This window comes from Pistacia vera, unplaced genomic scaffold (assembly GCF_008641045.1).
Source record: "Pistacia vera cultivar Batoury unplaced genomic scaffold, PisVer_v2 Contig591, whole genome shotgun sequence".
In the NCBI taxonomy this organism is placed as follows: domain Eukaryota; kingdom Viridiplantae; phylum Streptophyta; class Magnoliopsida; order Sapindales; family Anacardiaceae; genus Pistacia; species Pistacia vera.
Genome location: NW_022196436.1, coordinates 649,567 through 664,160, shown reverse-complemented (window position 1 = coordinate 664,160; position 14,594 = coordinate 649,567). Strand labels below are relative to the sequence as shown.

The window sequence follows — 14,594 nt, the reverse complement described above, 5'->3', positions numbered from 1 at the left end:
TTCTACAGGCAAGGGGAAATTGTGGTTTTCGTCAAAGACAGGCCTATTGCAGACTACTGGTGGATAGTGATTTTGATTGTTGGATTGTATTTTCATACCTTGGAATATTATTTGTATATATTCAGAACTGTTTTTTGATTTTGTAAAGTAATAGGCATTTTGTAATGTTCGAAACTATCATGGTTAATATGTAAATATGAAATATTGTACGCAGGAAGATTGCTATAAAAAAAAAGGAACTTGGCTCAATCAAACCTAGAGAAATGGTGGTTTGATCGAGCCTTATCGAGCTCGAGCTCGATATTGGGCTCGCGAGCTCGTTATCGAGCAGGCTCGCGAGCCGGCTTGAGCTCGACTCAAACTCGACTGAGCTCGAGTTCAAGTCTCAATTCTGAGGCTCGCCATGCTCGAGCTCGAGCTCGACACTGTTATAGACGAGCCGAGCTCGATAAGCCAAAAGCTCGGCTCGTTTACAGTCCTAGTTGGGATTCTGACCCATGAACTCGAATGGGATTTGGCGGTTTGGTGGGTTGGGCCTGAGCCGATTTGATGTGTTTGGTGGGTTGGGCTTGAATTTGAGTTTGACCCACTGAGTGGATCCTGGTGAGTTGGGCCGGTTTGGAGATGGGCTTGATCTTGTTGTTGTAAGGGCTCACTTGTGGTTGTGGATATTAGGTTGTGTTTTGGAATGGGTGGTGTTTTGGTTGATCCATAAGATAACAATCTGTAAGTTGATTGGTTTTGGGAAAAGAGAGAAACTAATCCAAGTGCCTTTGTTTTTGCAGGTTTTGGAAAAACTTGACTAGAGAGAATTGTTTGGCAGAAGTTGGATTAGGCTGCTTGCCCTAATACCATGTTAGAAACTAAGCTAGGAGAGGCAAGAGATGCAATTGGATTGCTAGAGTATGCCAAAGAAGAGAAGAAATATATTGAATATATCTTTGTATATTGAGAATTGTAACTTTACACTCATGTATTTATATAGTAGCAAATGAGCTAATAAACAGAAATGTAATCAAAATAATTACACATAATTAGTGGCAATCAAGCAATTACAGAGAATCAGCAATAAACCTTATTTATATTTTAATATTATTGTGTGCTTTGCGACAAAGAGCACCGATTGAAAGGTAATGGTCCTAATAAGTCAATTATTATATACATATGGATTAGTTTGTTTTTTATTTTACAAAAAGAAATTAAAATGAGTCACTTTAGATAGCAATTAAAGAAACAGATCTAGAGACGATCTTCAGATTAATGTAAACTGAATTATCCTTCTTCATTTCATGCATAAGAGAGCCAGCAAAAAACAAGCTTAACGTTTACAGGGAAGCAGACTTTAATTGATTAATTTAATACTTTCTCATCTCAGGGGTGAAGCAAGAAATTAAAGCAAAGTATAATCACTTGAATTGGAATTGTAATGGTATCCAACCCCATTGTGCTTGTAAGGAAACCAGATGGATAAAGTAGAAACAACACCAGCAATAAGAGGCAACCACTTCAAGAACGACTTCTTCTCCAAAGAGGGATACAAGCAGTTCAATATATTAGGATCCAAAAGAACGTACTAGCACGCCCAACACAATCAGAGACAACGAAGCATGACCGAAGTCACGAAGCTTTAGCTTGTAGTCCTCCGAAACCACTTCATGAGGCCAAAGGCGGCCACTAATGGTTACAATCCCGTACTGCGTTACATTACCTTCTTTTTAACTGTCAGTGAAGCTAGAGAAAACACAAAGAATGCCACACATGACAATGAGAATGATTGTTAGGGTTTTTTCAGTGGTATGGTAGATTGGCAGGAACCATTAAAGAGTTGAGGAACATGAACAAGAAGAGTGTTCCGGTTGGGAGGAGTTTGACAAAGTTTGCAAAGGCTGTGAATGTTGCCTGTGCGACCATTTTGGTGCTTGTATTGAGTGTATAGCATCGCAAAAATGTTGTGTTTGTATTTATAGAGGGAGAGAAGGAGAACTTGAAAGAAGTAAGCAACTAAGCGGATTGCATTCCTTTCAGATAAGCGTGTGAGAAATTTGACCCACGAAAACTAGAATTTATGGCCCATAATGAGATAACACGTGTAAAAATTGCTTTTTTCTCATATGATGTAGAAATAAAATTATTACATTTTAAACAAAGACTTGCAAGTATATAGTATATACAAAGTTGCATGTGCTATGCCCAATCTATTATCATTTCCATCAGTCAACCTCTTTGTATATAACAGTAATATTGTACAAATATTCGGATAAAAATGTTGAAATTTTCTTAAGGGTTATTCTTTTAATTTTGTTCTAATTTTTATTGGATTTGGCTTAGTCTTGATCATTTATTTTATTATTGCTTCGATAATTAGGTCGAATAGTGTTTATTTGAATTGTCACATGAACAACGGTTTGTTCATGATTTTGCAAAAAAGAAATTAGAATCGTTACTTTAGATGTATAGCAAAGACAGATAATTTAGAGATGATATTCAGATTAATCTTTCTCCATTGGACAAACAAAATTAAAAATGAATATGTATCAATTACCAACCATGGATATTCATACTTTTTTTTAAAACATTTTATATTTGATGAACATAAGCAAACGAAGACATCAATAACTCATAGTTAATCTACATTTACTTAAGCAAAGTATAGTCACTTGAATTTGAATTGTGATGGTATCCGATTCCATGGCGCATGTTAGGAAACCAGGCGGATATTGTAGAAATAATTCCAGCAACAACAGGCAGCCACTTCAAGAAAGAACTCGTGTCCAAAGAAGGATACAAGCAGTTCAATGTATTAGGATCAAATAGAACCAGCACGCCTAACACAATCAACGATAACAAAGCATGAGCAAAGTCACCAACCTTCAGCTTGTAATCATCCGAAACCTCTGCATGCGGCCAAAGGCGGCCGCTAGTGGTCACAATCCCGTACTGCGTTACGCTATCTTCTTTATAACTGTCGGTAAAGCTAGAGAAAACACAAAGAAAGCCGCAAACGGCGATGAGAATGATCATTAGGGTTTTTTCGGTGGTGTCGCAGGTACCATTGTTAGATATTAAAGTGTTGAGGAACATGAACAGGAAGACTGTTCCTGTTGGGAGGAGTTTGACGAGATTTGCAAGGGCTTTGAGTGTTGTTTCTGTGGCCATTTTGCTGTGTGATTATAGCAAAAAATATTGGGTTTATAGAGGAAGAGAACTGAACGAACCAATGCAAGAAACAACCTACCGAGAAGCGTTGCTTTCACATATCGTGTAAGAAATTAATCCACCAGTAGCATTTCTTGCCATGATGAAATACATGTATAAAAAAATTACTTTTCTTCTTATGAAATAGAAGAAAACTGAACTTTAAACAAAGATTAATTTTGTCAAAGTCTACGTTCAAAAAATTGTTCATCGAATCATAGAAGGATACGGGGAAGTCGACATATTCTGATAAGAGAAGGACAACGTACCAGAGATTCTTATTTTAGATTAAACACGGAGGCTATAGAAACTTTGCCTTCATAAATTTTTTAAAATAATCTTATAAAAATTAATGATTAATCCAGTGTCATAAATATAATAATCTAGAAATTACCTTTGGATGGTCGAGTGATTCGATAGAGACTTTTAGATATATTACTCAAGAGTTGCTGAGTTCGAATTCATCATCGAGTGCTAATAGAGATAGCCACTTGAACTCTTACTTAGCCGGTAGTTTCAAGATTTTTGGAGATTAGTTGAGGTGTACGTAAACTGACCCGAACAACCTCTCTCTCTCTCTCTCTCTCTCTCTCTCTCTCTCTCTCTCTCTATCTATATATATATATATATATATATATATAACCTTTTTTTAGTGCTTTTATTTCCTGGAAAATAATACAGTCACCGAAGTAGCGCACCGAATTCATGCACCGAATGACATGGCTCAATCCTGACCGTTAATTAATTATGAATTAATATTAATCGACGGTCAATATTTTTTCACGTCATTCGGTGTATGAATTCGATGCACTACTTTCGGTGACTATAGCATTACTCTTATTTCCCATATGTCTGAATCTTTGCAAAATGAGTATCAATTACGTCAGAGAATTAATGGATTGTGTAAGATTCATTAAGCACATTAGAAACATATTTTGGATACAATTAATGAAGTGTTAATGTAAACTTCCATATAAAATTTCATGGCATACTTCTTATTATGTTAAAAAAGATTATTTTTAAGTGTAAATTTAAAAGGATTTCATATGATTGTACTGTAGGAAAATTCTTACACATTAATTAAGTTTTTCGTATTTCAAATCTTTGTAATTTTATAATCTATTTTTGAAGTTTTATTCAGTGGAATATTAAATGAATGAAAAGATGATGAAAAAGAGTGATATATGAAGATAGGAGTATTTTTGTCCACGCAGAGATTATGTGGTCATTATCTGGTCGATAGTTCCAAGGTTCTGACATTTGGAAAATTATTTGAGGTGCGTGTAAGTTGATCCGAACACTCTCGATCATTAAAAAAAAAAAAAAAAAAAGATTAAGGCTCCATTTGGTTAATTATTGGGTAGTTTTTAGAGTAATATTTTGAAAAAAGTTAAATTAGGTGGCTATTATAATGTAGAATTTTAAAAATTAACAAAAATACCTCATATATTTATTTATTTACTAAACACCCCTATAATAAAATATTCAAAGTTAACAAAAACACCCACAACCCACTCATTAAATACACACAGCCGGCCACCACCGCCGAAGGGTGGTCGGAGTAGCCATATCGATATGGCCTTTTCCGATCAGATCCATCGTAGATCTAGCCGGAAAAAGTCAAATCTACGGCTAGATCTGGCCATTGATGGCCAGATCTGGCTGCATTCGACCGTCATTGATGGTCAACAACGACCCTATCTTGGCCGTCATTGACGACTGTCAACGGCCAAAGATCTGGCCATTGACAGCCACATCTTTGACCGTAGATCTGGCCTTTTCCGGCCAGATCCACTGTGGGTCTGGCCGGAAAATGCTAGATAGGCGCACTACCGGCCAGATTCAGCCGGTAGTGCGCCATTACACCAGATTCCGGCCAGCTTTTAGCAGTGGTGGCCGGAATCTGGTAAATTTGGGTTGCTATGGTGTTTTTGTCAATTTTTTTAAAAAAAATTGGGGGTTATTTAGTTAAATTAATAAATTTAAGGGGTTTAAAAGAAATTGAATAATTTATAATTGTATTTTGAAAATAGGTGAAGCGAACACAAATTTTGTGTTAACTTTATTGGGAAAACTAATATATGTACCAAACGAGCCTAAGTGGCCAAGTTGTGATGCAGTTAATATATGTTGTCATTTTGCTATTGTTAACCCCAAATTTGGTCATTGCACCTAATTTAATCATTTAATTAGTTGGCTATGCTTGGTATTAAGATGAAAATAGCATGCAAGTAGAGAATGACTGGACTTGGAGTTTGGTCAAGCACGTTGTCATTACTCATTATTATGCTGAAAGCTATGCTTCAACAGTAAAATTACGTGCAGGAAAATGTGTTTTTTTGATGGATAATCTAAACAATGAGAGTAAAAAATTAAAATCACTATTAAACAGGATCATATGGTAGTCTTAAGAACTAGGAGCGGGAAAAGTTCAATTATAACATCAACGTGTTTATATATTGTTGATGCGTGATTTTGACACCAACAAAATGGAAGTGTGAAATGCTGAACTGGTTCAGAAGACACACATGAATGCAAGAAAAAAAATAAGAGTAAATGCAAGAATATATAGCATTCACTCTCTTGTACTATCATTTGTAAGTCAGTCCGCTAACGCGAACTGACTTCTATCATTAATACAAACATCAGTGGCCGTAGAACTTAGCATCCGAACCACTTTAAAAGCTGTTCCTATTGCATTTACTCTCATTTTTTTTCTTGCATTCACGTGTGTTTTCTGAGTCAGCTCAACATTTCACACGTGCGTTTCGTTGGTGTCAAAATTACGCATATATAATTCATTACCAATCTTATGAACTAATAATTCTGTGTGTTTATGAACTAATCATTTATTTGATGGCAATAAATGTAAAAAAAGTGAATATATAGTACCCGGATTCAATAAACTGTACATATACAAAATCAAAATTATATTATTTCAAAACACAAAATTTATTAAATACGATTTAATTGAAGAAAATAAACTAATATAAAAGAATTAACTGAAACTAACCTAATAATTATAAAAGCGATAAGTGGAGATGCAGGGGATCGAACCCTGTACCTCTCGCATGCAAAGCGAGCGCTCTACCATTTGAGCTACATCCCCATTTGTTTTATTTTTGTACAATTTTGTATAATTAACTGGAGATAAATATTGCCTACTATTCGTCCTATTTGGATGGTTAAATTATAAACAAGTATTATCATAATGTTTTTAATATTTAGTAAATTAATGATAATCCCAGAGAGTATATAATATACTTTAGAAACTCATAGGTGCTTTTTTTGTTTCACCATCTTTTGGAGTGTATGATAATAATAACCCGCTAATAAAACAATTTTACAGCTCTTTATGTTAGACTTGATGTATCGTGTTTTTTTGTGTAGTGTAATTTTATTTATATGCTATTAATTAATCACGAATATTTGTTTTTCGTTGTGTAATCTCTTAAAAATTTGATGAAAGATTATTCACACACACATAAGAAATAAATATAAATTAAATTATTATATTTATTTATAATAAACGTTAATAAAACAAGTTACTAAAATATAACAAATTTTAGAAGTATAAATTAACTCTCAAACATAATTCAAATATTTTTTTGAAATTGTACATGCGCTCGAAGACGACAGCTTCGCACAAAACCAAGACTCAATAGTCGTAGGGGACACGACCCACAGGTCTCATTAGTTGACTTCACAACACACTCGAAGTTAATGGTTGCCTTTATACACCATAGTATAAAGTTTAGCTCAGATGGTTGAATGAATCTAATCCAGCAGTTCAAATTTAATCAAATTCAATCCATGAAAATAATTTCATACATGTAAACTTAACAGATACAAAGAAGATGACAAGATGAACGTAAATAATAATTAACTTCGTAGAGAAAATCAAGAAAGCAAAGTATAATCACTTGGAATGTATCCGAGTCCATGGCGATTGTTCGGAAAAAATGAATACATAACGGTAACGAAACCAGTGACAAAAGGCAACCATTTCACCAACAAAGCCCTCTGAGAAAAAGAGTAAAAGCACTCAACTATGTCAGGATACAAAAGAACCACAACCGAGAACACGACAGCTGACATGAGAGCATGAACGAAGTCAGAAAACCGTAGCTTGTAATTTGACAAGTTGGCCGATGTAGAGTGATGTTTATGCGGCCAAAGGCCGGTGGTGGTGACGATCCCGTAGTGGATGTGGCCATCACTGTCTCTGTAACTATCAGTGAAGCAAGAGAAGACGCAGGAGAAGCCACAAAAGAAAACCAGAACGGTGGCGAGGCACTTGTTGATGGTGTCGCAATTGCCTTCGTTTGTTAAGAGAGGACAGAGGAAGAGGAACGTGAAGATTGTCCCGGTTGGGAGGAGCTTCACGAGTTTTGCAAATACTGTGAATTTGGCCATTTGTGGTTTACGGATTTAGCAGGAAAAGATTAATATATCAAAAGAATATTGAGATAATATATATGAGGAGAGAGTTGGTTGTATATATATAAGCAGAGACTCGAGCATTTGCTTTCAAATAATGTATAAAAAGAAAAGGAAAGAAAATTACAGGCCAGAAGGATCTTAAACATTAAAAGGGTTACCTTTATGTGAAGTTAGATAGCTTTTAAACTACTCAAAACAGAAAAATATGAAAGGCAAAAAGATATCCAGTCAGAAGGTAATTTTCATTTTTGGTTATTTAATTAAGTTTTGAGAATCTGGTTGATCACAAAGAGAGAAGACGAATTTCACAAGCAATTTGATAGATTATCTTATCCCTTTTCAGAAAAGGATAATATACCAGACATAAAAGAAAAGACCGTTATATATATCCATAGGATCTCTATTTTGTAATATGCCAGTTGAAATTTATGTCTTGCAAGAAAACTATTACGAGAAATATTAAAGTTGAGAATTTCAAAGAAAACCTTCAAGAGAATCTATAAACCATATACTTGCAATGAATTGAATAAATATTAATGGAACAAAGGGTTATCGTTTTGTTTTTTGTTTTTTTGTTTTTGGTAACAGAGGTGTTCGCATCAATTTACACATACCTCAACTAATCTTGAAGATCCATTGAACACTCAAAAAAACCTAAAAAACCACGTAAACCACAATATTATTTTAATAGGTGGCCTCAAAATTTAAACTCAGGAACTCAATGAAGAGAACAAACTTCTTTGACCGTTATGTCAACACCTTGAGGTTGTTATCATTTTGTTTCCATTCTTCCACTAACTCAAATTAAGCATTTAAAAACCTAAATTAACTAAATCAAGGAGAACTTAGCATCCAAATATAGTGAGAAGAGAAATTATATATATTCAACAAAAGAAATTATTTTTCATGTTCTATTTGGTAATATAAGGAAAACATTAAGTATGTAAAAAACTCTGATACATGATAAATGAGTTTAGGTAAAACTCATTGTCAAAAGCTAGTTTAAGGATGGAAAAAATCGAACCACATATATAAACCACCAATTTGATGATATGAGACAAATTCAGTTTCTAACAAAAAGCCATAGGTTATTGGGTTTTACCTTGTCTCTTAAAGGTAAATAGTATATTAAGCTTGTTGTGCATCTATTTCTATTCCAGGAAATTCTTGAAATTGTGTGTAGAGTTGTTCTTTTAAAAGAAAATATTGTCATTTGGGTAAAGAAAATTCTTTCATGGCGATCAAATTATATCAACTGTCTACACTACTCATTCTTTCAATAATTATTTGTTCTAATATTCAAGGTTAAATCATGAAATATGTTTTCGTTGCCACTGGAACATTATATAAATACATTTAGACAGATTAATACACAATATAATAAGTTAAGAAATAAGAACTTCATTATAAAAAATCAAGACATATATGACACTCTTTCCTATTCTTTATAAATTAATCATGATACAAAGTTCAGACAAGTGAAAAAAAAAAAAAATCAAACAAATTTAATTTGACAGAGGGAAATTAAAAAAAAAAAAAAAAGAACAATTTTCTCGGAAAATTAAAAGAAGGGACAAAGGTTTTCATTCTTTCTCGGCGACCAACCAAACTGAATTTAGACGCATTATTAATATGGCCTAAGATTTATCCTCCGAAGAAGAGTCACTTGAAGAAGATGAAGGGTACCCAATTCCATGGCGAGTGTTAGGGAACGCCATGAACACCCCACCAGAAATGACACCAATAACCGGAGGCAACACCATCAGCAAAATCTTCTCACTGGACTCAAAAGAAGGATAAAAGCACTCCACAGTGTTGGAGTCCAAAAGAGACACCACACCGAAAACGATGATGGAAAAGAAAGCATGGACAAAGTCACCAAACCGCAGCTTATATTTCGACAAGTCCACCGAACCCGCGTTAGTGGAGGGCCAAAGCCCCGTGGTGGTCACAAATCCATAGTGAGTCTTGCCATCGCTGCCTTTGTAGCTGTCCGTGAAGCAAGATAAAGCGCACGACAAGCCGCAAAGGCCGATGAGAAAGCTGGTTAGGTACTTGTTCACAGTGCTGCAATTACCATTATTGGTTAACACTGGGTTGAGGAATTGGAACACGAAGACGGTTCCTGTTGGAAGGAGCTTGATAAGGTTGCCAAGACCTGTGAAGGTTTTATCGGAGATAGAATTAGAACTGGAGGAAGAGACCATCTTGGTTGATGAACTGATCTTTTTGGACTTTGGTTATAGCTAGAACGTTAAGTAGTGGGAAAATATTCTGATGAGTTGAGCGTAAAGTGTTTTAGCGAGTATTTATAGAGAGAGATGGAGATGAATGTGCATACATAAAGTTTGTAAATAGTAGTGGGGAAGAGGTTGCTTCTACGTAAAATGGAGTTTATCGGGGAGGCGAGAATGGTTTTGCTTTTACTCTAACGGAAGGTGTGGGCTTCATGCTAATCCAAGCTTAAGCTTGCAGGATTGAATTTGTCTAAATTCTTTATTGAAATAAATGTGTTAGTTATTATAACAGTTGGAAACAACACAACAAATTCTCTATAGCGACTTCTTCAATTAAAGTATTTTATTTATTTATTCTTTCTGTATAACTTAATTTTAAGAATCGTATTTATACATGGAATATATATCAAGTTTTCCATTTCAAATACTGTGTTATTACATCAATCGTTATCATATCAACTTATCATTTATAACATTATACTATTCAGAAGAAAATTTTGAATACTATTTCAGATATATGATATTTAGAAGAAAACTTATGTCCGACCAACTAAATAATCCACCCCTAGGCCTCTTGTAATAAGGTTATCATGTATGGGATTTAAAAAATATATTCAAACTTATAAATTTAGATCAACTACCTAAATATTTATGAAGATTCAATCCTAGCAAGATCGTTATAGTGTACAAATTAAGCAAAATACAAGGATATATCTTATTATCATTTTTTTTTGTTAAGTGATATATCTTATTATCTGTCGCAGTATATACTATATAGATATAATGTTTCGTAGAAAAACGGAAATTGACCTATTTGACCAACTTTGGGTGTCAAAGTATTATTCATATATATACTCTACTGTTTAAGATAACTCAAATGATTGTTTTTGGTTAAAAAAAATTCTTTTAGCTGGAATGTTAGAATTTATTTGACAAGTCAATTTCGCCCAAAAAAAGAGGAAAATAGAGATTGAAGTCGAATAGGGTTCGAATGAATTCGAGCACTTTTTTTTTATGACTGGGAGTGTTCGGATCAGTTTACGCACACTTCAACTAATCTATTGGGATCCTAAAAAAATCGGAAGTCATTGCAAAGGATGTGGAGAAACACGGAGGAGTATCCGTAGAAGGTGTTTCTCGCTCATAGCGGGTTTCCACCGTGCCGTCTGGGAGGGTCTGAAAAGTGCAAGTGGTGGTCTGCACTGGCTGATTAGTTTCAGCCGTAGGATGAAGCTTCTCATAGGCTGTGAGCCAGCGTTCTGGCATAAGAGTCGGTCGAATATGAGCTCCAGTTACCCCTATTAGTACCTGAGGAGAGACTTAAATTCAAGACCTTTTGAATAATATACCTAAGGGTCTCTATCGACGAGCACTTAAGATTCATTAAGTCATACTATTAATTTGTTTCCTTTTTTATGTACAAAACACATTTTTAGCATCCCATAAATCTTCTACAACCACATTATTTCAGAAAAACCTTTAAGTCATGATAAACAAATTATAGAGGCAATAGACAGAGCTCTTATTTGTATATGTTGATGTTGGGTTTTGACACCAACGACATTTTATGTGCAAAGTGTTAAGAAGGTTTTAAAAATTACACGTGGCTAATTATGAGATTGATTAAAGGTCAATGTTTTCAAAGTTGCATGCAAAGACTTAATATAAAAGAGACGATAAGAATTTTTTTAGTGATTCAAATGCTTAAAACGATTCCTACATCCACTGTTTTCTTGTATATGAGTGTTCTTGGTGATTAGTCAAGTTACAAGAGGTCACGAACAGCGAACTGAATTACAAGTATTTGGTATTCAAAGAGAATATTAAGTTAGTCTCTTTCTCGTAAGGTGCCTTTGCTATTTGTTTTATTGAATTCAAAGTGTCTGATCCTGATTTTGTTTGGGGGAGCTGCCTATTTATACCCGCTGAGTTCAAGGTAATGATTATAAGTCTGCAAGTGAGTATGTGTCGTACAAATCATTCCTTGCGTCCCATTGATTGATAATTTAGGAAATATCCTTAAATTAAATGGGATTTGGATTGATGTGCAAACCAAATTCATTCACAGACAAAACTTGAATTGCTGAATTGGTGACAACTATATTCTTTCTGTCTTGGGCCGATGTGGCAGACTCTAGATGGCGTAAAGCCTTCTTAAACTCTAATTGGTGATTACTGATGTAAACTTACGTCATCCCTAATTTTGTAGGCATAACAGTATACTTGATTGTTTGGTAAGCAGGTGACTTGACAAATAAAATCTTTGTTGGGTTGCTTGTTTATTGAAGACTAAGAAATTGATTGAATGGTCAAATCTAAACGTTCTTAAAAAAATAGGGTTTAAGCTTCAATGTAACCCTGAAAAATTGGTCAAATAAATTGATTTCTCTTTACTGAGATTGAAGCCGTCAAGGCGCACGTGGCATTTAAAAATAAATAGCAGCCTACGTTTTACTTGCCCAGAATCCTTTTCCTGGATATAACCTTCTTCAAGGTGAACGACATAGTATATATAATTATAAACATTAATAAAATAAGCAGTAGTCTTGAGCTAATATACGTATTTGTATTTCGCAATTGGCATTAGTTTTAGTACAGGGCCTACAATTTTACGTATAATTAATACAGAAATCATGGTGGGATGCATTGGTTTAGGTTCAGTTAATTATAGTAAAAAAATCACTTTAATTCGCATACAAAGCACGTTCAAAATTAAAGAGGAATAGAATCCAGTTTTGACTTCAAGCTCTGCTGCATGCGTGCTTATCTACCAGTCTTGTTTATATCCAAGTATTAGCAGACTTAACTAATTATAATAAACAATACAAAGGATGATTCTGGCCTAACTCTAAGCCATATAACTGACGAATAATCAAATATTTTAACACCAAATGACTGGTGGATCAATCCAAAAATGGATTAATGTTTTAAAGTTTTCGGGAAACGACAATTTCATGGTCAACAGTTTGCTAATTGACAAACTAAAATGCTCATCAAGCAGATTACGGAAAGAACTCTACTTGTCCAGTCCAGTCCAGGTACATTTAACCTCCATCCCCAACGAATTAATCAATTCATATAGTCATAACATGAAATAAAAAATTAGAATGAGGCATCCAATCAGGATCTACCCCATTTCTTGTTCTTTAGTTTGATTTATGTTAGATAAATGTAGAAATCATCATTTATGTTCGTGAGACTGAGACGAGATGAATGCCAAGGCAAACGTGAAGATGGATGTTCAGCTACCAGTCTTATATACTTGTTGCATTGAATCTGGAGGAATTCAGCCATTTCTGATAAGGAAATTACTTACAAAGAAGGATGCCGTGCTTTGAATGTGGGTGTTGAATCAATTTCATTTTGTGAAGGTTATCTAATTCTTTTGAATTGGAACTGCCTTACCAATCAAGGCAAACTATATTAATTAATTAATTAATATGAATGTTTGGTTTCACTTATAAATTAAAGTAAGTTGATCTAGTTTTGATAACCTGGAAACATCAGTATGATGGTTTATTTGCTTGTAAATTATTTGTATTGGAGAAATATTATGCCACTACCTAATCTCATAACCTTCTCTTTCAATCCCGACGTGTCAGTTAAGTTGGTAACTGTCACGTCAGCTCTCACTACACCTAAGATACTAAATGACTTTGAGTAGACACGAACAATCATTTCTTAGGGATGAACGATTGTTCCTTTATAAAGAATGGTTATCTCTTCATAAGAAATTGTTGTTCCTTATGAATGAACGGTCGTTCATTCCTAAGAAACGGCCGTTCATCTCTAGAGACAAACGATCGTTCATATTTAGTCAAAGTTATCAGTTAACGTGGTAATGTCAACTTTGCTACTACGTTAGGATTGTAATAGAAAGTTGTGAGATTGGGTTATAAACATATTGATTCGTAGTATTTTTGTTTGTATTGATAGGCTGATTCGTTTGATTACTGAGAAATTTGAAAGTAGTCGAATGTATCTGGTACTGATACTCCCATTGTTCAATAAGATTTCACCCTTTTAACGGACTTTCATAGCCGTTTGGTTAATTAATTTCATTTAGTTATTATACTTGTAAGATTTATTTCTTTCGAATATCCTTGTACATTGAGTTGGCATTTCCATGGATTGGGTTTAAAATGTTAATTGGGCCAGGTCCGAGACAGATTAAAATCCAAAATATTAGGTCCATTGTATCAGCTAAGAGATAATTGAATGTTGAGGTGAGTGAGTATGATGATAGATGACCATAGACTTAGCATTTAAAGTTTTCTAAATACTATATGCTTTTTCTCTCAATCCGTGCACTCTTATTGTCCGATAATAAGAAAATCTTCAATGAGTCTATTTTAGTAGCTTTCAAATCGATTAATGCCCTTACTCTTCACCATTATTATATCTCAAACCACTTCACTTCAAGTGTTATTGAAATATAATCTCACTCAAAAATTTGAGTTTTTTCTTCATAAAACTTGCTTTTTGTGATAATTTTAGTGGTGTAATTGTAATAAAATAAATTAATAGTGATTGAAAAGTAAAAGAGCATAATAAAGAGAGGAGAAATGAAAGCTTTATAACTTTCTCTCAATTGTATTGTGTACAAGAGGATGAAATGGTGCAATTCATAGCCACTTAAACCTATGATTCATTGCCAATAGACCAAGTGTCTTCAATTTAGAGATGCATGGATCATATGTTCATTTGGCAAGCAAGGTG

At 34.2% G+C, this 14,594-nt stretch overlaps 3 protein-coding genes and 1 non-coding gene across 4 annotated transcripts; all 4 read right to left on the bottom strand.

Moving 5' to 3' along the window:
• Window positions 1–2,634: 2,634 nt before the first annotated feature.
• On the bottom strand, window positions 2,635–3,156 carry LOC116109943 (protein DMP2-like). Its single transcript, XM_031396178.1, has one exon. The coding sequence runs from the start codon at window positions 3,154–3,156 to the stop codon at window positions 2,635–2,637; it is 522 nt and encodes a 173-aa protein (XP_031252038.1).
• Window positions 3,157–6,231: 3,075 nt separating this feature from the next.
• On the bottom strand, window positions 6,232–6,304 carry TRNAA-UGC. The gene has a single exon. It is a non-coding gene; the product is annotated as a tRNA-Ala (tRNA).
• Window positions 6,305–7,095: 791 nt separating this feature from the next.
• Window positions 7,096–7,611, bottom strand: LOC116109942 (protein DMP2-like). The gene has a single exon (XM_031396175.1). The coding sequence runs from the start codon at window positions 7,609–7,611 to the stop codon at window positions 7,096–7,098; it is 516 nt and encodes a 171-aa protein (XP_031252035.1).
• Window positions 7,612–9,019: 1,408 nt separating this feature from the next.
• LOC116109963 (protein DMP2-like) lies at window positions 9,020–9,995 on the bottom strand. Its single transcript, XM_031396207.1, has one exon. The coding sequence runs from the start codon at window positions 9,843–9,845 to the stop codon at window positions 9,276–9,278; it is 570 nt and encodes a 189-aa protein (XP_031252067.1). The 5' UTR covers window positions 9,846–9,995; the 3' UTR covers window positions 9,020–9,275.
• Between the last annotated feature and the right edge of the window lie 4,599 nt (window positions 9,996–14,594).

Bases quoted from the DNA above. Each gene is read 5' to 3' on its own strand.
- LOC116109943 (XM_031396178.1), bottom strand. From the start codon at position 3,156: ATGGCCACAGAAACAACACTCAAAGCCCTTGCAAATCTCGTCAAACTC.
- LOC116109942 (XM_031396175.1), bottom strand. From the start codon at position 7,611: ATGGCCAAATTCACAGTATTTGCAAAACTCGTGAAGCTCCTCCCAACC.
- LOC116109963 (XM_031396207.1), bottom strand. From the start codon at position 9,845: ATGGTCTCTTCCTCCAGTTCTAATTCTATCTCCGATAAAACCTTCACA.